Genomic DNA, 25,852 nt, shown 5'->3' with positions numbered 1-25,852 from the left:
CTGAACAATTTAAAACTTTTCAGCTTGGAAAAAAAGAAGAATTGAGGGTGATACTTTGAAGTTTGCAGATTCCCTAAACAAGTAAAGAGAAGGTAAATGGAGGATTCAATGTTTTTCATAACTGAAGAACTAATAGAAACACAATGACATTAGCAAGCAGCTTGTAAAAAACAAACAGGGAAGTTTGGGTTTTTTTCCAAAACATTCATTGTTAAATTGAGAAATACCATACATTGTGGAAGACAGAAGCTTTAAAAGGATTCAAAAAAGACCTTTGTGGATACACTAAGAGAGTGTTAAACTGTATGTAGCTATCTAATTTAATAGATGCTTCTTCCAGTGTAAGTATAACCATTGTAATCTTTGCTTATGGGAATCTGGAAAAACATACCCCTAGAAAAGATTGCTTTGTATATGTTCTATCTTTATATTCCCCCTAAATAGCCATTTATGGCTACTGTCAGAATCAGGACACTAGACCAGCTTAGTGGTACATTCTGGTCTAATGGAGCAGATCTTAAAGGGTATATTTAAATGTAAGCAAGTCTGTCTGTCTTGATAGGAATTCTGTGATGGGGTCCAGAATCTCAATGGCAGGGAGTAACACATATGCTGTACATAATGTACAAGCAGATTTGTCATTGTTTATTTAGCACTCTAGCTGCTCAAGGGACTCTCTGGGGGTGAACTATGCCAAAACCAGTAAGATGTCCCTGCTTGCACAGTTACAGTCTATTCTAAGAAGCCAAAACAGGGCACATGATTTACAACTTACCCCAGTGAAAAACCAGATGTGAATTTAATCTCTTGATTACATTACATCCTGAATTATTTAATTAATGGATGCCTAACTTATTCCATGAAAAGGTCACAAATGTTGGGAACATCTTACACAGCTTGTGTAAGCATGTGTGAGGCAAGGCAGTCTCATGTCAGAAAGGAGGAAACAGTAACTACATTCTTACACTTAGTTTTATTTAGTTTCTTGGTTTGATTGTCTGTATGTACCATGATCACTCCTCAAATCAGTCTGAAAATGTTGGTCCCATCCTGTACCTCAGTGTACTAATCTTGCTGCAGTGCAAAATGAGAAGACTGAGGGGGAGATGGACAGTGATGAAGGGGCAGGGAATGCAAAGCCCCTTGTTTCTAGGGGCATGCACATTAGCTTCAACCAGGCCTGGTACTTCTCTGCAGATCAAAGTGAAACTGTTGTCTTAAACAGGCAAGAAAAATAGGTTGGGTGGGGTTCTGTAAAATGCTGAAAAAACCCAAAGACTTAATGGAAACATTTTAAAATCCAGCTACAGGGAAGGGTTTGAAGTGTATGTGTAAGTTGACCAATGAGGTTAAATCTTTTCTCTTGCTGTTTCATGTCAGTTTTCTTTCCTTAACTGTGCCTGGATTTTCAAGAGAAAAAACATGCAAATTTTCATTTGATTTATAGAACTAAGTGCACTGTTAGCTAGTAGTAAATTAAAACTAACCATTCATTTTTCTTTCAATAGGCCAAGTTGATAGAGTTCAGTCCACTGAGGGCAACTGATGTTAGACTTCCAAGTGGAGCAACGTTTGTTATTGCTAACAGTTGTGTTGAAATGAATAAAGCAGCAACTTCTCATTACAATATTAGGGTAATGGAGTGTCGGCTGGCTACAAAGGTAACGCATGGCTTGTGTCAAACTCTAATGAAACATTCATCTAAATATGTGCTTTTTTCCACTTCTGACCATTTGTGTCTTTAACACCTGGCTAGGTGCTACTCTTAGTATAATTTTTCTTTCCAGAACCAGACACTTCAATCTGCAGGAACAGAACTCCTGCTGAGCTTAATGGAAGTGCAAGGACTGTGTCCTTATATAGAAGATTATGTGATTTAGTTCTATTAGATTTATTTTTATTATATTTCAGTGGAGGAAATAAGTCTATTTTTCATTAAAAAATATTCCCAGTTAATAAGACAGACTGTTTCTAATTAAAGTTGAATAAGCTGAATAATGACAAATAATGGAAAGCAACCAGTATGGTCACATGTTTATATGTATATATGGCAATAGATGTGTATTTTCTAGAATTTAGAGAGCATCCAAGCTAGGAGTTGAAGGCCTGGAAGTAATACTAGAAATGCTGAAGAGCAGCACGTGTCTCAGCATAAAGTTCGAAAACAGGCTTGAATGAAACCCCAACATTTAGGGTGTACTGCCAGTTTACAGCTTGAAATTCTCTCTAAAATGTATGGAAATTGAACAGGGGAAATCTAAGTTCTGCTTTAATTCTGGATTTTGTATGTTTAGGAGCATGTAGATGTAGGGTTTCATTTGAGTTCTTTATGGGAAGACAGTACATTTTTCTTTGATAAGAGTAAATGAGGAGTAAGCATAAAGATTCACTGCAGTTGCACCCAGCATAGGGTGCTGTGGGAAAGAACAGAATGTGGGTCACAAAGTCTAGAAGAAAGCTTTGAAAAATGCAGTGTGGAACTCCTTGCCACAGAATATCAGACCAATATCTGATCAATATTCAAAAGTACTTTGAACATCCATTGGCATCATGATTCCATTAAAAAATAATTTTTTACAAGTTTTAGTTAGTGCTAAAAAAGTAGTTGAAGATCTGATCAGACATTGACAAAATGCATTATAAAATAATGTGCTGAGATTTTTTTGAGGAGGGAAGCTAGACTTCAGATGACTTTTTAAATGGGCTTTAAACTCAAATATCAAAGGAATAGTTGCATTTCAGTTGTATCTAAGATATGGTAAAACAAATAGCACCAATGACCACAGTTAAAGATGTTGTCACTGAAGTTAATAAGATTTTTAAGCCATTAAGAAAATGAAGATAAGGACCTGTCTATTTGTTAGTTCTGTTATAACTGATAAATCTCTAATTTGGAATTGCTAATAGACAAAATATATGTTTTTAAGAGGAACGTCTTTTGTAAATTTTTTTTTTTGCATAAAGAATAGAAAGTCTTCACAGATAATCCATTCTAAAAGGCACTGTACAACGAGTGCATTAAGCTGTGAGAGCTTTTGAAGTTATTGTTCCATATACCAGACTTTGTGAATTGAATCACAGTTTTCTAAATTGCTTTAAATTATTAGTCCTGTACAGTATACTGAAGAGGTAGTAAGGAAACATCTTTTCTTTTACATTTCTGTTAGCTATGATGCAATCTCTAAAAATGTACTTTTAGCAGATGCTCGATCGTAAGGAGACTAACAACATACACCTGTCTGTTTTTAAACATATGCTACCCAGATGGAAAGCTGCACACACTATAAAAATACATTGAGCCAGGAAAAGACTGTCTTTAGGAAGAGGTCACAGTGGGGTGAAGGAGGGCAGGTATGTAAGTTGAAACAGGGAAGTCTCTTAAGCACCATTAAGCTAATGGAACTATGAACTAACATGCTGGGCCTTGCGATGCTGCTTTAAAAGAAATTCTCATTCTAAGTGCCTTAGGATAGGCTTTTTTCTCCCTTTTCTGCTTTAGGTAATTCTAGAATTTCATACTGCTTTACTGCATAGGTAAAGATGCCAACACAACATATCCCTGCTAGCATTAGTGTAGAACATTTTGCTATCAGTCTGTCCCACAGCGAGTTCTTGATCATCCTGGTAAATTATCTTTCTTAGATTCTGTTTCTTTCCCTTCCCTGTAGAGAATCATTCTTTTGCCTTTCTCTTCCCTTCTCTCTGTTCTTGTAGCAGCCTCTGAGTGCTCTCCTGCACTCTGTCACAGTGAGTTTCCAGTTTAAAGCTGTTTCCTGTCCTCACTGCTCTGAGCTCCCCCCGGCTGGGCTGGTGAGAGCGGGGCTGGGGACGCTGCTCCCCTGCTTCACCCTCAGCCTGGTGTGGGGCCAGCAGTGACTGCAGCTGCAGAGCCACCATCAGCTCCTGGGCACGGGGCTCAGATGGCATTATAGAAATGCTATGTGTAAGGAAGTGATGCTGCTATAAAAGTATTCCTGGACTTACTCTTAGTCAGACTTTCTTGTACTTATATTTGTCCCATCATTTACCAATTATGTTTTCCTCCCAGTTACTCACAGTTTTCCAGTATGCCTATGTAGAACAATAAAGAATAGTAAAGCCCAAAGATTCTATATCCTGGAAGTTAAGAGCTGCTTGATGTCCATATCTTTAATCAATCTAGTCAGAGATCATCGAGAAAATATCCGACTGTAGGAGAAGTATTGGGATTAGTTTTTGTACATTAAAGAGATGGGATTTTTTCCCCCCATTTCTGTTCCATGTCCATTACAATTCAAGCTGCTGCAGCTAAACTATTTTCAAAAACCATTTCTGTTTCCCCATAATATTTTCCCCAGTGCTGTTAGAATCAAAACTTTGCTCTAAGCAGGATAGACCTTTCTGCAAAGCCGTGCCTGCTGGCCCAACAGGGTCAGTTTCCATTTGGAACATTTGACCTGTAAAACCCCAGTGTAGTGGCTTGCCTGAAATACAGCCTCTCCCTTGAAGAAATGGGAACAGATGTGACAATGCACGTGGCATATTTCTGCAGGGGATTATTTATTAAAAAAGAAAGTAGAAAAAATTTTGCTGCCTTATAGAATATTATTGTTTGTAAATTCTGTTTAACTTCTCATAATAAAGTCCAGGGGATGCTGAATATTGGGATTAAAGCACGAGGAAAATAATTTCCATTCATTTAGCACCTTGAAGAAGGAAGATGTGTATGCACCAGCATACAACATATTTAACTAAAATGAAGCAGTGATTTTTATTCTAACTTAGCAGTAAGTAAGCTAAAATACAAATTACATAAAGGCTGTAGAGTTCTAGGTATTCAGAGCCTTTAAAAAGGAGGCCAGAAGTGACTTAACCAGTCTTTTACAGAAAAAATTGTCTCGCTCTGATTTCTGCATTAGGCACTAAACAGTTCTGCTTCTTTCTCTACCACTGAACATGTAAAATTGTGTTTTAAATGGCAACAAAGTTATATGATGAAGATTTTGTTTGTTTTGCTCTGCTGAGCCTCACATAAATCTCAGCAAGTCACTAGATGGCACCAAAAGTAGTTAATTTTTAGATACTGCAATAAAGCCAATCTGGAAGAGCCCCTGCAAAAAAAGCACCATTGGGGGAGAGCAAGAATCTACACCAGATCGCTGGGCAGCAGATCTGCTTAAATTTCCTGCTGTAACTTTGCACAAAACAAAGCAAATACTTTTCAGATATGTATCAAGAGAAATTATTTCAAACCAATCTCATTCTGAACCGGTGCTTATGGAAAAGAATAAAACACATTGGGTGAAATCTTGGCCTTGTTCATAAAAGATGTGAATGCTGATTTGTTTAGAAAAAGGATTTAATTCCCTGGTCTTTCTATACTGTTTTAAACTCTTTCCAGACATACAGCTTGATTTGGAAGTTTTAAACTCAATTTAAATGGTGCAGCACTGGACATACACCATGTGCCTGTGAACCCAGTAAAATGACATTGCTGTGTACCTGCTAATCTTTGTTTTACTTTGTAATCTGTTGAAATTACAGGTGCTAGGTCAATGACCACTGACTATTCTTCTGTAATTCATAACATCAAAATATTTCACCTTATGAGGAAAGCTGCTTTACCATTTTCATTAGACACATGGGAGCATCAACACATATTTCAGCCTTCCAGAGAAAAGCCTGTTGGACATTCTGTCTTTCAGGATTCTGGTGTGTTGTAGTAACGACTGTCAACTGCCAAAACATCACACAGATACACAAAGCATGGTGTCCTTGCCAGGAGTGGGGAAAGCAGATCCATCTATAACTAATAAATATCAGAGCAACCATGTAGGAATGGAACAGATTCAGACCAACACTGTACCACTCCTTTAAAGGCTCAGAAGTTCCTTAAATTTGATGTTAAAGAAAGTACTTAAATTTTACTTAAAACTCCAGAGATTGAGAAAGGTTATGGTTATTCTCCCCACAAATCTTATGACCACTTTCATATTTTTAAGGCTATTATGAGAAAAGTTTGTAATGACAACCTCAAATGTTCATCAGAAAATTCCAGGGGTGTATTGGAAATGTCAACCTGAAATGTTAGAGCAAATACTAAGAGTATGGAAATAAACTTTTTAAGGACTTCTAGTGTTACAGCATCATAGCATTTGTATAAACAGTTGTCCAGATAGGATTGTAAAAGGCTGGTAAGTGCTTGAAGTAACAAAGTCCATGGAAGAGGATAAATCACTGATCTGATGTCACACAAATAATGCCAGTAGGGCTTTTACAGACAGTATCTGATTTGAGGGAAGAATACCTGTCATTCACAGACCTTTAATAATAAATATAAGTATTGTCTGCTCTTTACTGATAGAAAGTAGATTCTGATGGTTCTCAATTAAGAAGTGAAAAGAGAAAATGGGCCTTAAAGATACTTACGGACAACTAAAAGTTTTAAACAGGAAAGCACAATATTTTCTGTTTTCTTTTTTTTTTATTTTATATTTTAGCTTCTCTCAAAGTCAAAAGGCTTGGAGTGGAGAAAAATGTTGAGACTCCATGATGTGCAAACCAAGCTAGGAGTTAGCCTAGAGGAAATGCTGACCATTGTCGAGGAGGTATTACATCCTGAGCCTTACAGCGCAGAGGAAATTTGTAAATGCCTGGGAATTAGCCTGGAGGAGCTCTACTCTCAGATCCTTAGTCAAAACATGCAAGATGGTGAGCATATATGAAATGGTGGGGTTTACTGTACAATGTTTGTATTATTTAAAAGTTTTATGCATTAATAAGTAGTTCAAGTGGAAGTCTTGCCAGAACACTTGGCTGGAATCTTGGTTGGGAAGTGAAAGAATTGATACCATCATCAATTGCTATTTTCATTCTAACTTTTAACTTAAAATTGAGTAAACTTTGATTTTGATTGAACTGTTTCTAAAATGATGAAAATAGCAGATCACTTAACTGGTGTTCAAGACCAGCATAGATGGGCTTGTGCTTCTGTTCTTAACTGATAAATACATGATCACTTCCTAAAACAGTCCCTGGGCAGCAAGTCTCAGTCTTTCCTGAGAAAGTTTCTGTTACTATTACTACTTCTTTTTCTTCTAGGAAGATGTTGGTGGAGATGAACAATTTGCTATCTAAAGTGTTTCCCATGTATTATTGTTTAGGATTATACCAGGCAGTCATGAGCATTCTCACACATGAAATGAATCCTGGATTCATATAGTAGAGTTGCTAATAATACCAAATAATAGAGAATTTATGAAATAATTTGTTCACATTCATAACAAGTTTCCAGTTGAGATCAGAATCTTCCTGTAAGAACTACACAGAATCCTTCTTCCTTGTTTCCATTCTGTAGCATTAATACCTGTATTCTCTTGGAGCCAAATTACATCCTTATCAGTCCTTTCCAAGACTACTTTCAGGAATGTGTACATTGGATGTATACAGATCTGTAACATACCTATCTATACTGACACTTAAATAATCTGTTCATCTGGAGTGACTGTAAATTTTATATATTAACCAAGGACCAGGTCCTGAATCTTCAACTTGTTTTGCACCCCAGTGGTATCAGACAGTATGAGATTATCTTATTGTCTAATTACACTGCCAGAAGATACCAGGATGGAATAAGATATCTTAAGCCAGCTCTTTATCTCCATAGAAAGAGTTTTGATAACTTTGTACTATCTGTACATGAGGAATATATGAACCATGTACCTGCACTCTGCAGCGTTTTCCTGGGAAGCTGCAAGGCTGTAAATCTTACACAGTCCATGCACTCTCCCCTTCATGAAGCAAGACTATTAACTTAGAGATGTTTATACTCCTTATATCTGGTTATAAAACAAAATTCTACAGTTCTGCAAAATTGAGTTGCTTATACAGGTTATCTTGATTTCAAAAAAAAAAAGTCTAGATGAAAAATTTAGACATAAAAGCCATAGAAAAAAGTCAAAGGAAATTTTATACTGTAGCTCTGAATACCATTTGCAGATGTTTGCTGAAAAGAATCTCTTAAACTTGCATGACCGTGATTTTATTTGATAAGACCAATTAAAAAGGATTATGCTGAAAGCCTTTTTGCATGTACAATATAAAATTAAATAACAGATTTCTGTAAAACATGCAGAAGAAACAAGACAGACCTAGAAAGAATCTAAATCTGCTGGGTTTGTTACACACTATACAGATTACGCATTATGTTGGCTTTGGAATATCAGAGGCTGTTTGAAGAAAACATTTTTCTTACTTCACCTCCACCTTCCCACTCTATTTTAATGACAATGCTTGGCTTCTTCGTGTGAGATAGAAAACATACTGTTAAATAAGTAACCTCTTCAGAGGATTTCAGAGTGTCATTGAATTTCTTTGCTCAACACGAAGAACAAACCATAACATTTAGGAGATCTTTTCATGCCCAGGGATCGTTACAAATACAATGCAAATAATGTATTGGCATTATGTCTCATGTTTAAGGATCTAAAAGTGCTCTGTACATACTAATATAGCCTTAAGTCCAGCTTCCCCTCCTCTACTCCTCCAGTGACAGTACTGTACACTTACATAAAGTTTTATCAGTATGAAAGGGTGACATCTCAAAGGAACATTCTATGGACAGGCTTTGGTCAAGTCCCAGGCCAGGTCTGGAAGGCCACAGCAACTCTGCATCCCTTTTACAGCAAGTATTCAAGGATTTCTGCAGTTCCCCACTGTACAGCCCATTCGTTCCCCATGTTTGGAGAAGTACAGATGGTGTGTAAATCCTCTCTAAACTTCTTGCAGTTGTTCCTTGGTCAACTCAAAATCCTGAGTTTAAAGCTCCCTTGCAAATGTTTACACATGGATTGCACTTGTGGCTTCTGAACATCTCTAGAAAAATAATATTTATTACTTTCTAAGGTGCACTGTGCCATAATTTTGGCTTGGACTTGACTGCTTCACAGAACACATAATGTGTGGTGATTGTGGGACATTAAGTATTTATAAGCTTCGCCACAAAAGGATATTCTCCTGTAAAACACTGTATTCCTTTAACCATGAAATGTTTTTTCTTCTTAAATGAGGTATTTTTAAAACCCATTTTTCCTCTTCATATAAAAAAAAATTAATCTAATTCTGACATTTAAACCAGAGAATGAAAACACCATGGGAGGAGTAGGCATCCATTTTCTGTGTGGATTTGGCTGTTTAACTCCTATTTGTCCCCTGGAAAGAGAATTCTAAATCTGTGCTGCAAATTCCACTGGTACTTGAACAGCCATTCATGGGTGTTGATGGTGACCTGAGTGCAGGAACAGTTTCCACACTCCCTGCACTGATGGGTGTAGGTGAGGGGGTCTCGAGTGTTCTGTCAGGCAGCTCAGAGGCACAAAAAGCTCTCTCTGTGCATCAGATGTCCTGCATGACACCTCCAAACTGGCAGACTTCAGAGCACTTTCCAGTTTAAGGGTCCAGGTGCCTAGCCTCACTCTGATCCATGTCATGGAGAAATTTTGGGACATACCACAGAAACTGAGATGTGGCTGCTCCAGGCAGATGCCATACCTAAAAGATGGAGGCTTTTGGGGTGTGCCACAGGTTAGGCACAGGCACTGAATAGTCCAGATTAATTGCAAAAGCCTGTAAAGCCATCATTCCTCTGGAGGAAAAATCACTTTAAACCAGTAGTTATCATAATCTCAAAACAGGTGTCTGCTAAATGTGTCACCGAATCCAGTGATGACTCGTCCCCTGGTTTATTTTCAGAAAGCTGGATTGCAAACAGTTACTTGAGCAGTCCCAGTAGAGTAACTGTTCCCCACTTCAAGTAGGGGGTTCACAATCTGGCTCAAATTAAAGCCATCTGGCAGCATTTTCTTATATACATTATGAGCCAGAAACCTTCACCCTCATCATGTTCAATCAGCAGGATGCCTAACAGAGAAGGGTACAATTCCACGTGAGTAATGGTGCTAGAAACTGTCCCCTACGCAACTGCGTGTCCGTGAGTTTTTCCGGTTGTAAATTTCTGACAGTCCCATCAGCCATGTGTAGCTCATTAATCTCCAGTGAAATGTATCTTTAGAAGCTGCCAAAGCAACTAGAAAAAAATATATTGCCTGGAGAGGTTGGTCTTTAGCTAAAGGTCAGATAGAATTGTACAGGAAGCCTCTAAAGAAAGGAATCTGCTGAAGTTGAAGTTGTAACAAATAATAGGAGTTGCTGAGAAGCCACAACATTTACTTATACAGAAAAAAAATTCCTTTAAATGGACTGGACAGGTTTGCACAATTTTTGTAAAGCTAAAATTAAAAATATGACCATACAGTTGAAAATCCACAGTAAACATTTCTGTTATATTTAGTTAACACACAATTACTTGGGTCTAATAGCCCAGATTTTTGTCTGTTAAGGGATTTTATATGGATTTTGGACAAGCTTTCATTAACATTCATCTGCTGGGTCACAGCAACTTGGAAGGCTCTTGCTGCAGTGCTATCTATTAGTGCCCTGGAAAATGGCACCATTCTTTCAAGGGCATTTGGTGGTTTGAAAGTGAACTCCATTTACCTGTTCATGGGTGACCTGACAGAAATCCTCTGCAGGAGCAAAGCTCAGAGAACTCGGAAGTTGAAGTGGAAGAAGAAACCAGGCCTTTATTATAGTTGAGTGGATTAGGAAAGTATATTTACATTTTTGGTCTAATTAATTACTTAATTCCATTACAGTAGCCTTAAGGATCCACATGCTTTTAAGAATCTGGCATTTGTTCCCTAACCCTACTTTTTATGCTCTCCTTTGAGCACCACAGAAGGTGAGACCATATAACCCAGTTCTGTGCAATCCTGCAAGGGTTTCTTTGAGGGCTTCTGTTTTTCCTCTTTCAGAGCACTCCATCCTTGGCTCAGATATAAACTAATCAGGTGTGGACCCTCTGGTTTTGTTTCTTTTAACTGTGACTGGCTTAGGAAATGAGTGAGTATGGCTTAGGAAATCAATGGAGCTCATATACAAGCTGTAATGTAGCAGATTCCAATATAGATGTGACTTTTAGAAATATCATCTGTACTCTATCTTCAGTTAGGTAAAGAGGGTTTGTTTGGACTACCCATCCAAACAGAAGACATAGAAGAAGGTTTCTGTATTATCAGAGGCATTTGGTGTTGAAAGCTGAAAATGCGTGAATCATATTATTTTAGAATAAGGCTTAGGGAGTACCGAGCTGTTTGCTATCCTGAAGAGAATTCTGCCTGAAAAGAAAACTGCCTGAGAAGAATAGCAAGCTATAACAAAAATTTTTAAACACGAACATAATTTTTTGGAAATAAAATGCTGCCTATAACAGACCAACAACTAATGCCAGGATCCCAGCCTTTAACTGGTACCCATTTGGTAAACGTCTGCAAAGGAGTCTGCAAATAACACACAACCACTCTCTGCTGCCTGGAAGGAGCCAGAGGAAGCTGTGTCAAGGTAGCAAATTCCCCCCTCCACTGAGAGGCTCTCCCAGAGCCAGCACTGCCCAGCACACAGCTCAGGTCCCCTGGCTCACAGCCAGAACCAAGAGCCCACTGTGGCTGCCAATTCCCATCATGACGAGCACAACACAACCCCAGAGGTTTTAAGGTAATCTGGCCAGTAGAGCACTGCTCTGCCAAAGGGTGGTCTCCGAATCAATCACAGCCTTTGGCAAGTCTGTGGCCTGACAATTGAAACCAGACATGTTTTCAGTTCATTCTTTGGGTTACTACTGTTCTATGGTGATTTACAAGAGAGTGTGAGCTATGGCAATCTCTCACGCAACTTTAGATATTCCCTAAACGAATGCACATTTAGAAATCTCCTTGCTCTAAAACAATGCCTCATAAGAAAAGAATATTTAAAGAGAAACCATCCTTAAAAATAGGCCAAGCTGCCTTTCTTCAGCTTTCAAAATAGAGGCACCACTTTGCAAAACACAGTGCAACTAACTCCAGCAGCAACGAAATCAGAAACTAAAATATGCTCTTCCTGTGTGATACTCTCAAGTCCATGGTTCTGGGGGGCACTCAATTTTCTCATTTCTGTCCTAGTTTGAAATGCTTTCAGAAGGCCTGTTCACAAGACAAACAGCACAGGGTTTCTCAGTAGCAGACTGTATTGAATTACAAAATAAATAGGAGCAGAAGCAATATCAGCAGTAGCAGAACATTGCTATGTTAAATGTTTCTGTCTCATTTTAGACTAGTTCTAACTCAGCACTATTTTCAGCATTTACAGTTGTGAAATACTCTGGAGAAAAAAAAAGGCATTATAGAGGTGCTGATGAAGTTTTAGTTTGTAAGGATTGCTGCCTGGAGTGTTCAACATGAGAGACTTCATACTGGACCTAATTTTATTTCCAGTCTTTCAAGGAAGATTTCTACATGTATTTGCAAATCTAGATTACTGAAAGTGTCAGAAGTGGTTCCAGAACTTGGCAGTCTCCACAGAACAGCCAAGTAGGAACTCTGTGGGACTGGGTCAGACAGCAAGTTCTATTTTAAATACAGGGCTGGTCTTGCTTCTCCTTTTACCTCTATTTGAGGGTTTTATCAGCCATTTTAGAAAGCAAGAGAGACTAGGAGTTGAATTGAGAGAGAAACTTCTCTCTAAATTCACATGTAGAAAAAAAAGAAGATGAAGGATGTTCTGAAGTGTTCTAGCAAGGCTTTACTGTGCTAAAATAAGGAAACAGTGCAGTAGGTGACCCATATAGAGGTTAAAGTCCATTAATATTTACCACCCAAACAGCTCACACAAACCAATTTAGTCATAAATTGAATTATGTCATGCATGCTTCTGGTGAACAATACTTCCTAAATAGTAGCCATGGTATTAAAGCAAACAGAACTATATTGGGAGAGGAAAACAATGGACTACAGCACGAGCTTGGGAACAGCAGATCAATTCTCAAATATTAGTTGCAAACCAAACCTTCCTGTAAATATGGGTGGCTTGTGCTGTCTTTAACCACAGCGATCTCCTTCCTTTTTGTGCCCCATTATTCAGGCTTGGTGGAGGTCTCTACGCTGATGGCCACACAGGTTTGGACACCCCCCTGACCCTTCCCAGCAGAACTGCTTTTTCATGGCACAATAGAAAAAATTTAGCCAAAATCCTTGCACTAGTCTTTGATCTTAGTAAGTCAGTACTAACCTGTCTGGGCTTGGCATCTCTTCACATCCACACAGGCAGCACTAACACTTTGGCAAGTAACCTGTACCAAAAATGAACCCTGAAAACCAAAGTGAAAGCACCTGTTCTCTTCATGGTACCTTTAATCCAGTATTAACTACAGTCACAGTGAGCCTGCATTGTTGAGAAAAGAAAAAAAAAGATAAAAAATTGGGTGGTGTTTTTTGTGGTTTGGTGGTTGTTTTTTCCAAGTAAAGGTCCATCTGCACAGTTCCACGGTTGCTGCAGATTTGGCCTGGAGCAGCCACACACAAGGCCCTGGGCCAGCAAGTGCTGGCTGACAGCTGCCTGCAGGGCACTGGGGACCCTCCAGGTGTTCTGCTGCTATTCTGCCTCTGTTCTGCTGCTATTTGAAAACCTGAAAGCTTTAGATTAATGCCCTAATGCTGTCACTGCCAACCCTTAAGCTTCTGCCTTGCCTCTGCAAAGTAAGAGAGACTGAGCCTGTTCAGTGGCACAGGAAATAACCAGAGCATGTGCATGAAGCTGTCAAAATAAAAAAATATGTGTACATTGCATTTTGATAACCTCTAAACATTATGTTTTATTAGGGCTTTTAAAGAAGATGTAGGAGAACTTTTGCAGAAGACTTTCAGCCTAGAGAGTTCTCATATAAAGGATAAATTGCTAAAAACCCACAATTCTGTTATGTTTTTGTATGTTGCTTTTGTAGCAAATAATAATGCAGTTTTCTTTTTGTGTAGTTTCCACCTTTAAGTTATACCAGCGTGCAAAGCACGTGTACAGTGAGGCTGCCAGAGTGCTGGAATTCCAGAAGATTTGCAGTGAAGCACCTGCCAATGCACTCCAGCTGCTGGGAGAATTAATGAAGCAGAGCCATATCAGCTGCAGGGAGATGTATGAGTGCAGCTGTCCTGAACTGGACCGCCTGGTCGACATCTGCCTGTAAGTTCTGACCACAAGGAAGAGTAATCGCCTGTGGAGAATACGGTTCGAATTGAGGAGAAAACATCACATCCTTGGCTATTGCAATCTTAAAATGAAAGTATTCTTGTCTCTTCTTACAAAATTAATCTCCTGCAGGGACATTACATGGTCAATTGTTTCCCTGCTGACATCTGTGTAATACTTTCAGATGAAAGCCACGGTTTATGGCTTTATTACAGATTTTGCTTTTGGACTGACTCATCGTCACAAGTGTTACGTTAGACTGTTGGCTACTCTTTTTTAAGTTGCAAAAGAAGTCATAAGTAGTTTTCTTAAAACATCATCTTACTTGTTCTATCTGAACTGCTACTTTTTCTCTGTTTCTTAGAATTATAGCACCATAGAATGATTTGGGTTGGAAGGGTCCTTAAAGATCATCATGTTCCAACTCCCCTGCCATGGGCAGGGACACCTTGCACCAGACCAGGCTGCTCAGAGCCCCATCCAAACTGGCCTTGAACACTTCCAGGGATGGGGCATCCACAGTTTCTCTGGGCAAACTATTCCAGTGCCTCACAACTCTCATATGAAAGAATTTCTTTCCAATAGCTAATCTAAATCTACCTTTCTCATGTTTCTTAACCATTTCAGTACTGCTGCCACAGGAGTTCCAGGGCATAAATGAGCTGTTCTACAATCTTAGGTTGTCTTGGAATTATGATGAAATGTAGTGAAATGCCATTTGCATTTTTTCAATTAAAAAATAAGTTGTCCAGGGTATCAGATAGGTTGGACAGCATTTCACTGTTTAAGAAATAAGTGTGCTGTTACAGGGGTTGACATTCTGCTTCTCTCTGTGCTGTCTGAGCTTTCCACATATTATTAAGTCCCCATCTCTGCCTCAGCATTAATCTTTCAGCTGTGATCCCTTCCTAACTCAGTTTGGTCGTGAGGAAACAATTGCAATTCCAAAGCACATTCTCTGAGTGCCATTTTGTCCCTTCTCTTCTCCCCCACACAGGTTGTTGTGGTATCAGGCTGTTGTTTCCATGGCTCAGCTACAGGGGACAATGAGATCTGGTACAATCGTGTGTTAATCCACAAAGTAAAAACAAGCACTTAGTATTCACATCCTACACAGCATTTCATCCCTCCAGCAGGGTCAGCATCGAACAATGGACACATTTCAGTCCTTCCTTATTTCTCTTTTTCTGGTATACCTAATCACAGGACAGACTACCTTTCATCTAAATCCAGTGCCTATAGAAGGAATTTAGTGGTTGGTGATCATTTTAACAGTGGCTGGGGGAAATAAACAGTTGCCCAGCTGGGCTATCCCTGCCTCTGCTCCAGCCACCCTGTCCCACCTGCTCCCCACAGTCCCATAATGGCTCCCTGGTGATGCCACCCTCCTAACTTGTGCCCCTAATTGTTCCTTCTTCTCCTTGGAGAAGGGTGTGCTTAGTTTGGGAAACAGCCCTAAGCCAGAGCATTATGGCCCTGCCAGAAGGGAAATGTTTGCAGGCCTGGGTCAAGAAATGTTGTTTCACTGTCTTTTAGAAGCAGATATCCCACCCTCTCTCTACATCTTTTCAGTCTTGAAGAAAATAAAGTTTCAATTTGAAGTTTAAAAAATTAAATAATTGATACCTTACCACCTTTAGAAATTAGTCTGGCTTAGAATGAAAATATTAATTTTACAAGCATGCAATTTGCCATATGTTTTTTTCTTCTGCACTCATGGATTTTTTAAATTGCAGTACCCATTTATCAGGTTTGTAAATCAATAGAGTATGAAACTGGATTATTTAGGTGGGTCTGATTTGTTTTGCAGACAAGATGGAATGTGTGCAAAAGTCAAAATGTCTTTCTGAGGCAGAAAGGTACAAACCTAAAAACTGAACAGAAGACTTCTGGACATTGACAGATTATTTTGCATGTGGGATACATGTGCTCTTTTGTGCTAAAACACAAAGCAACTGATAGCCACTGGACAGACTGATAGCAACTGAGCAGAACAAGTTTTGATTCTTCTCTTGGGACCCAGTCCAGGGTGTAACTCCCAGGCTGTGTTCAGTTTATTGTATCACATAGTGATCACATCATACAATAAGCTGTGACAGTCACTCAGCAGGACAGTTCCACCAGAGTTATCCCAGCTGCTCAAAGGGAACTGAATGTGCTGATCTGAATGTGAGAAGGGAGAACCATCTCCAGTGCCAGCTGGAGACAGAGACTGAGCTCTACTGAATTATCAAAGATCTTGGGCAACAAAGTCTTCATCCTGTGCAAGGCATTGGCATTGCCTGTTCTGAGGCACCACTGGCACGGCAGGAGCCTTAAATTAACATCTGCATTGCTTTTGATACAGTAACTGGCTAGAGCTGGTGCCTCAGTCAGTGCCATCCAAAGAATGCACTTGGCAGACCTGAGGAACCCATTCTGGCAGGGCCTGTTCTCAGAAAAGCTGGGAGGAAACTGTCCTGCCCTGGGCAGGGGACAACAAGCAGGTACAGCCTGGCCAGATGTGCTCTGCAGCATGGAGTTACCTGTGCCATGTTCCATTATACACAGGGTTACCTGTGCCATGTTCCATTATACACAGAATTACCTGTGCCATGTCCCATTATACACAGAGTTACCTGTGCCATGTCCCAGCAAACACAGAATTACCTGTGCCATGTCCCAGTAGAGCAGCGAGCATGGCAGTGACAGCCTCTGGCAGCAGGAAGCTCATCACAGGAATGGAAATTGTGTCCCTCATTTGTGCTGAGCTCTGTGCTTCCATGGTGACACAGCTCCAGCCAGCTCAGGCAGGGGGACAGCCACAGCACCAAAAGGAAAGCAGCAGTTAGGATTTTTTCTAAATTAAATTAAAATTCATCGGAGCATTTCAGTTCCAGGGAGCAAAATATAAATAGTAAAGGAAAAAAGGGATGTGTGTGTGCCCGTGTTACATCAGATTTCTGATTTACCAGCAGAAGATCCCACAGTATATTGATGGCAGAGCTAAGTACCACAGTGGAGTGTCATTCACATGGAATGATTTCAAATTTATATATTAAAATTATTTCATCCAGATTTTTTGTATTGTATTCTTTGCACAGAAAAAAGTAAATTTTTTGTTCATTATTCTTTGCAGTCTTGTCCCATCAAGAATATTTCCTAAGAAATGCATCTTTCCTCTCTAGAATTTTAGTATTAAATCTTTTTCTGATTCAATAATTAGATTTCTAAAAGTGTATAGTTCTTCTGGATGAATGCAGCCTAAGCCACCATCTAATTTTTGGAAAAAAAGTCTTAACTTTTCTTAAGTTGTACATTAAAAAACCTAAAGAACATAAAATCACTAGTCACTCCAGGAAGACTTGGCTGATGTGATTATAGAAATGGTCAGGAACTACATAAATTACATTCTTTACTCACGATGATATACAGCCACCCTGTAACTTTCAAAAGCTTTTCCAAAAATACATTCCACAGAATTGCCTGAGTCTACTGCTGCTCTCTCCTTACAAGGTTTAAACTGTGAAGAATAATCTGCATATCCAGATGTTTTCTCTTTTGCCTAGATCTTTATGTTTTACTGTATAACCTCTGCCAAGAAAGAAAGGGATCCATACTTGCTGTGGTTTGTAGTGCTGAAAACTGTAACCATGAGTTGGTCAGTTGTTTTTTTCATTTTGCAAAGACTGAAGACTTGTGCTTTCTCTAACCCTCCTCATGCTCTTAGTAGCTGGTTTACCTGTTGGTCTTCTAAAGCAGGTAACACAGCAGATTACTAAATAGTTATGGGACAAAAAATCTGATGTGAGCTCCTGAGTAAGTTAGGTACTCTTGAAAATCTCTCAGTCCTTAGTGTTGCACATAACTTACTTTCATTTTCTTACTCTCCATCTTTTGGTGCTATAAATCCTGATAATTTTTGTGTTCCCAGCCATGCCTCTTACCTGACAGACAGATGAATCCTCTCTGACCGCTTGTAAAAGATACAGATTGTACATTACATCCACCTGGATGTAATGTACAATCTGTATTATGATAGCCAACACAATTCTGCATTTTATCAAGACTCTTACCATTTCCACTGATGATTTTCTTAAAGCAGCAGAGCCTGCAGTCATGGCATAATTTGAAATTTCAACAAATCCAGAAACAGTTAAAGATGCTATCCAAATACAAACTAAATTACAAAGCAGAATAAGCACAATCCTCTCCATTTATATATTTAAATCTTACCGTGTTAACTCCATGCCTTCTGAAAAGCTACTTCATAATTTTAAGTATTTCAAATTAACAATATTGCTCTGGGTTTTTTTTACCTCTTAAAAGCACAGTTATTTTTAAAATGGACTACTACCATGTTTTGCCTGCTGTTTCCATATACCAAACTATGGGATTTCCTATTTACTCCCTCCTTTTATTCTTTTATTCTTCTTTCCTTTGCTGCACTACTCATATTTTTACTCATTTACACCCCCATAAGCTAATTCTCTTTATGTCCAGTGAAGACTGGAACAAGATACACAAACATTTCCAGAAGCAAAGGCTGGCACTGGGGGCTGAGTGCCCCAGGCCTGGAGTCCAGCCTCACGATCCTGCTCGCTGCCTTCCCTGGCCCCGCAGTGCAGCACAGCCCAGCCACACACGGGGCCTTTCCCACACATGAAACCCACAGCTCCCACTGCGTGGGGCAGCTCCCCATCCACAGGATTGTCTGCTCACACTCCTCTTCAAAAAGATCCCAGTGCACAAGAGGAGTGTCTGGCCAGGAATCCCACTTTACAAGAGGGGTCCAGCTTAGTACTGAACTGATTAAAACTTTAATGAGGCAGTTTCAGACCTGTTCCAAAGAGAACTTCCTTGTGTTTGATCTAGAAACCTCCCAGGCACCACATCTCCTACAGACACAGAATTAGGTGCTCCCTCCTGGATCCATGTGGTACCAGGTACCTGGTTTTCAGATGGTGCAGCACTGCCCATCAGGTTCCTCAGCAGCCCCAGGTGGCTGCTATCACCACATTTGACACTGTTAAGCCACAGTATTTTGAAACACAGTGACTTCAGCTCTGCAACAGGCATATTTTCTGCCTACTTTATGCTTTATTTCTACTAAGTATTCGAAAATGACTCAGTAAAAATGAGGCATGAGCATGACCACAGAGAATTATGAAATCAATAAAAGGTTCAGAACAATTCTGAAGGGATTTCGGTTGCCTACCAAAATAAAAGCCAGACACCATCTGAAATACGAAGTTCTGTCTGAGGTAACAGACGAAATGAGTACAGACAATTGATTTAACAGACTCTGAAAAGTGGATTGGGCCTTATAAAGTCAATGGGAGTATCCTTATTGATTACAACTGATACTGGATTGGATCCTGCTCATTTTAGGAGGTTACTCCATGGACTAGAAACTACCAAAATTGCATCAGAGAATGAGTGGCTTACAGGAATAACAATAAGTAAAATAAAACACCAACAGGAAATGCAGAATGAACATAAAATCGAGTCAATATGAAGGGTGGCACCACACAGACACACTGAAGAAAGTGTTTCTGTTCAAGAAGAGATGTGTGTTTAGAATCAAACACATATGCAAGTACTTGCTTGAAATATGACCTAAACCTCTACTAACCCAGCACTACACCAGATTCATTTAACATAAAATGCACATAGGAAGAATTACACTCCAAATGAGCTGTCATTTTCCAATGCTATTCACATGATATTGTCTCTCCCTCTAACATATTCTAGGGCTGGTGAATCTCTCTATGCATGGCTATTGGAAACACATCAAAAGTATTTGTTTGTAAGTCAGATTATATCTCCCACAAGAATAAGATTTCAGATGAGTTTTCTAAATCTGACTGGTTCTTTTCTCATTAAGTTAGAAAAGCCCCAAAGTAACTCATTATATGGTCTTTTCCTACTTTTTTCAAGTAAAGATCAGGAACACAGGTAAGCAAACTACTGAAAACAGTGCTAAATTCTAACGAGATGGCATCTGAGTCTTGCAGTGTAACGGCATGGGATTTGCTCTAGGACATTTCTAGCAGGCCAGTGTCTTGAGGCTGGGAATGGTTTATATTTTGCATGTCATTTATTTGTCATTGTTCTTTCTGTTCACACTCCTCATTAAGAGCATTTTTTTCTTTTGGGACTACATTCATACTTTACCTCTACTGCTGTCAGTCTTAAGTTCTTGAGGTTCCTCTAAAGAGAGATACCCAACTATGTCCATTCAGCATAAACACAAGTTTATGTGAGTTTATTTATACAGAGTGCAGTGACTCTATGACTTTTTGAGAGTCTCTGAACTCTCCTCTTCTTGACTGGCATGCTCAGCAGTCATGCAGAAGCCTGTGAATCTTCAGCATGGTTCAGATCTGTCCTGGAAGAATAGAGCTATTTGTCTTTGCCACATTAGAAAATGGCTTGCATGCCTACATCCTGTGCAATTAGTTTATGAACCCTCTTTTGTTATTTTTGTCATGTATTTCTGTTTTCACTTCTGATGTCTTATGAATGTTGCTAACACAATTCCTTTCTTCTCCTGCTTTCTTCATCTCAGCTGTGCTGTGATCCCAAAAACAGCTGATGCTGAAGCTTTAGAAAACAAGGGGACTTTTGGAGCTGACAGAAATTACTATATTGCAGTTTAAGGCATCAGTACTTTTCTTTGGTCCAAAAGAGTAACTGCAAATTGCTGTAGTGTTACTTACAAGGAAGTGAACATCAGAAAAGTCTGATGACATGGGAATACTCAAAACACATCTGAGTTTTCTATAAAAATTTTATATATGACAAAGTACCTCTTTTTGGTTTATTTTACATGATTTTTTCCCCTGTTATTTTCTTTTAGGCAATTTGGGGCTATCGGGTCACGTCTGACTGGAGCTGGATGGGGTGGCTGCACTGTGTCAATGGTGCCTACTGACAAGCTGAACACTTTCCTAAAAAATGTAAAAAAAGCTTATTACCAAACGGATGGCCAAAGGTTAGCAGTGGAGAATAACAGTCTGTTTGCTACCAAACCTGGAAGAGGAGCTTTGGTTTTTGTTGAGGCCTAAAGAACGTAAAAATTTTAAAGCAACTATGTAGAGCATGTAGAACTGGCAGTACTTCCCATGCCACAGTACATGAATGCTTTTTTCTGGTTTGTATTGTAATGAGCAGTTGCTATTATCAAAATGTATTTCTGAAGAAGCAATTAAAAGAAAACTCTTTGATTATAAAAGTCTTTTTTTCCCCCATATTAAATATATCTTTCAGTATAAATATTGATTTACTAAAACCTAATGACAGGGAAAACTGAAATTGAAATAAAGATAATGATTTGTTACAGTGTCTCTCTCTTCTTTTCCCATTACTGTATTAAAAGAGAGATGAGGTGTGCAATGAGCTGCCTCAGTGGAGGGAGGGTACCTTGCAGTGTTTGCAGGGCTGTTCAATGCTTTTCCTCTTCAGGTCCTGGGCATTGTTTTTTTTTTTTGGAGTGTTCTGTAAATAAGGAAGATTAAACTGAAGCATTCAAAAAATTGGAAGGGCCTTGCTAAACATTTGAAGTTTTCTCTTCTCCACAAGTAGGATAATTACTGTTGTAATTAATGATAATATTGGAGGAGCACCTGCAGGCCAAGTAAAGCATTAGGAATACATTATGTTGAGTAGGACTTTTCTCCTAGGGATGTTTCTTAGTGTCTTTGTGAAGGTATGAAAGTTTCAACAAAAATGAATGCTATTCATGAGCTGTATGATGTGACAACTTAAGTGAATGAGCAAATAATGAAGCAAATGGATTTTGAGTGATCCAAACACCAAACTCTCATGCTTGAGTCCCAGCTGTGCATCTACATCATAGAACATTTTCATTTTATGCAAAACTATTATAAAGGACTAAATATGATCTGCTGACCATGTAAAAGAACAATTAAAATGTAGAAGGAATAATTAATGAGAGAATTTACTGAGTTGTACTAAGCAAAAGTAAGTTCTAGGTAGGACCAAGGGAAAATGTCATTGACATTACTGACAAATTCTGACCTTGCTACCACTGTCTGCTCCTGCCATCTCCTATAACTGCTCTGGCAGTACAGACCCACAGTTCATAACCTGCCTCCTCAGCAGGAGAAATAGTTGTGATTGCAGAAAGGGCACTGTACATCAGGATCCCCCAAAGATGTCCTAACCCTGCTCCCAAGGGGAAAGTCAGGCTCCTGTGGCCTCTCTCTTGCACAAACTTCCACTTCTCTGCTCTCTCCAAAGAAAACCAAAGAGGAGATTTGGTTGTGTCACAGCCCTTGAAGCCATAAAAGACACAGCAAGAGTTGGCCCTGGGCACGTTTTTGTGATGCTAAGCACAAGTTAATGTCCAGAAGTCTGCATCAAATTAGAGATCTCTCAAATTTTCTGTACATTATCCATGCTAATTCAGGCCAAACCCAAATTCTCAGAAGCTCCTCATTCTGTGAGAAGACTCTGCCAAATCTGAGCACAGCAGATGAACGACAGCCAATGCAAACTATCAGATCTTTTCAGGAACCTCAGAGGGGAATGTCATAGCAGTAGTATCAGTAGAGAAGATCTCTTATTTCTGAAAACCAGGAAGAGTGGAAGAGAATGCTTGGGTCAAGTAAATCAAACACTCAAGAGGAAAAGGATGGGCTCTGGACACAAGGTGGGGAGATGAAAAGACGATTTGGAGGCAGGACAGTTACAAGGATGCATGTGAGAAGAGGAAAGCGAGGGAGAGGGAAAACAGTTCTGAACAATTGGCAGAATAATAAAATGGGCTAATCTTAAACATTCCCTATTGCCATCTTGGAAATTTATTACCTTATAATCAATTTGTAATGTAGTAGATATACTGTGCATTCAAGTAAACCTGTAGTTATAGGGCTCCCAAAAGTAAAAAAATCAGATAAGTATCTTCAACAATGTGTAAGATAACCACTGATATTTTAAAGAAAATATTGGTATTGCTTTGTTACCAACGTCCTAACAAAATACAGTCCTGAGCTTACTCCAGTGAGTTCCTATTTATTATCCTGTCATAAAAATGGAGTAGAATACAGTAAATACCAGTCCTTTCATTAAGATATTTGCATAAAACTTCAGTTCAGCTGGATTAATGGAAACAGTTATCAGCATATGAGCAAAATAAAAATATATTATGGGGGTTTTTTCTTCTTCTTTTTTAAATTGAGTATGACACACAAAGTCATAGGGTCTTCCCCACAACACACAGGCTGCAGTACATTTCAAAATTTTTCTGACAATGAATCTTATAAATTATATTCTCATAAACAAAGAAAAGGAAACAAATATAAAAGGAAGACAGTATAAAAGAATAAAACCAAAAGTTCTAAACTTCTGATGAATCTCTTTCCCAGTAAGAGTTAGACCTAATTTCCATGGAAAAACCTACAGAATTCGATTCATATAAAAAGGGCAGTCAGGCATTTTTACTTATTGACTATATACAGGAAGTAAATGTTTCTTTTTAAACAAACAAAAAATGCATTTGGGGTTTTGTTTTGCTTGCTTTTTAAACCTTTAAAGACCATTATGTTTCTACATAATGGTAAAACTCCCCAGTGATCAGAGCATGACAATGACAAGGGGCAAAGGTATTACAAGTATCTCTAACAATAAAGCAAGAAGATTTTGATGAAAATGTCTAAGTCTAGCGCAGCAGCTCATGAGCATATTGCCTAAGCAAGGCTTTCCAGGTCTGTATTTTTAGTGGCTTTTCCTGACTACCTTTTAAAAATCTCTTCTATAGCTAAAGTAACGCTGATTGGTAAATCAGATCATAGAATTGTTTAGGTTGGAGAAGACCTCTGAGACCATCAAGTCCAACCATTGTGCCAGCACTGACAAGTGCACCACAAACCATGTCCCCAAGTGCCACATCAACACAGCCTTTAAATCCCTCCAGGGATCACCACCACTGCCCTGGGCAGGCTGTTTCAGTGCTTCACAATCCTTGCCATGACGAACTTTTTCCAAATATCCAATCTAAACCTCCTCTGGTGAAACTGCTGATCAATGATGGAATGGCTCAGTGAGCCCTTCCACCAGGTCTCTCAGTTCCCTTGGATCCAGCCAGCCCCAGAAACTTGTGAGTGTTGAAGCCAAGTGGCAGTGAAATCTCCCCTTGGATTACAGGTGCCTCATTCTGATCCCTGTTCCTCTCCTCCTGCTCAGGGGGTTTGGTACCCTGAGAACAACTGCTCTTACTATTAATGCCTTCTCCGCCTCAGTCCTTCAGTGCCTCAGGCGTATCCTCATCCTTTGTCACTATGTTACCCCCTGCACCCAATAAAGGTTAGCACAAGCTATGATTATCCATGGAGTGTAATTTTATCTTAAGCCCTGACTGTAATTCATTCAATCAGGAGTTTAATCTTAGTGTGCAGTAAATGGGCTCTAAACATTTCCAAAAAGGATCTGGAATGGAGACACTGTTAGACATCTGGGTGCAGCATCATTGCCTGGTGCCATATTAATACCCTGTATTAGGGTAATCCCACTGACATGTATGTCTTCATCACTGCACTTGCTGACTGTGTCTCTTACACACGAACATGCTCATCCTCTGAAATAGCACGAGAGCAATTTTACCATTCACTCGACAGGAGGGGATCAGGACCATGCATTTGATGTTTGCTGTCTTGGACACAGCACACACAGAGACATATGGCAACCTAATATATAATAATTACTTACATAACATTTTTGGGAATATTGGTTTCTAGTTAATACGATCTGAATGCCAACTTTTATTTTAGCAACTGCTGAGTACTCAGTCAGTATAATCCTTTTGAAATTCCTCTCCAAGTTCATGTGTCTCTTTAATAACATCTTGATATGTTGGAGCAACTGCTGCACTACAGCTTCAGTCAAGTGAAAGACTTGTATTTTCAGCTAACTACGAAGCTTATTTGTGTGCTTAATCCCAACTAGGTCTAGTTAAAGATACACAACATTCACAAGAGTATCCTGTTCTAAAAAAGGATACCTTGCAAATTATATCTGTTCTGGGCAGAACTGAAGTAGTGCTCCCCAATTCTTGTCATTATAAGGTTCATCAACAAAAACAACCTCTATAAAAGAACTCATACTAAAAAGTACCAGTAGCATGAAAACTGGACTGGTAAGACAATGTCATGAAACCTGTGCTATGAATCATGCAGCACATTAAATTGAGATGGAAGGCTAGGAATTGATAAGAGAGGCTAGTTCACAGTGCAGAAAGGACTACAGTGAGGAATGTAAAACTAACTGCAAATTGCTCACTGTGATATAGGTTTGCCCTGTTTGACAGATTTTCCCAGTGCACAGAGAACTGGCAGAGGAAACACTGCCAAGCAATGCTGCCGACACATCTGTCCTCCCTCAGCTCTGCAGTTCAGCCTATTCTTTCATCAAATGCTCTTCTGAGATTCAATATCATAAAATAGAGACAAGATATTTAATTCTGGTAATGATCTTATCTCTCATACTGTGCTTTTGGACTTGTGTCACAAGTAACTGAGATTCTCTGAGACACGACAGACCACAGCCTCCTGTGACAGCCCTGAGTTCACAGAGACAGCTGTCCCTGTGCCCAGGGTGGGCAGTGCCCAGCCTGCTCCTCTGCAGCCTCCCTGCAGTGCTGCCCTGCCTTGGACAGCTGGAGCTGCTACATTGGCGACCGCTGCTTCCTGAGCACGTGGTTTCCTCTGGTCACCTACGATTGTCTGACCAGTGAAACCTGTGGGTGAAGGTTCTCTGGAGC

General features: G+C 39.3%; 1 protein-coding gene across 1 annotated transcript in view; it reads left to right on the top strand.

Annotated features, from left to right (window-relative positions):
• The window catches only part of GALK2 (galactokinase 2), a 47,175-nt gene extending 25,758 nt beyond the window's left edge, over window positions 1–21,417 (top strand). The window contains exons 7-10 of the mRNA XM_054642134.2: window positions 1,509–1,661; window positions 6,480–6,690; window positions 13,884–14,085; window positions 20,933–21,417. Coding sequence (XP_054498109.2) covers window positions 1,509–1,661; window positions 6,480–6,690; window positions 13,884–14,085; window positions 20,933–21,140 — 774 coding nt within the window. The 3' untranslated portion in view covers window positions 21,141–21,417. The remainder of the gene's footprint in view (window positions 1–1,508; window positions 1,662–6,479; window positions 6,691–13,883; window positions 14,086–20,932) is intronic.
• Window positions 21,418–25,852: the final 4,435 nt, after the last annotated feature.

This window comes from Agelaius phoeniceus, chromosome 13, assembly GCF_051311805.1.
Source record: "Agelaius phoeniceus isolate bAgePho1 chromosome 13, bAgePho1.hap1, whole genome shotgun sequence".
Lineage (NCBI taxonomy): Eukaryota > Metazoa > Chordata > Aves > Passeriformes > Icteridae > Agelaius > Agelaius phoeniceus.
Note: the sequence above shows the minus strand (reverse complement) of the source record. Positions and strands in the feature narration are given on the sequence as shown.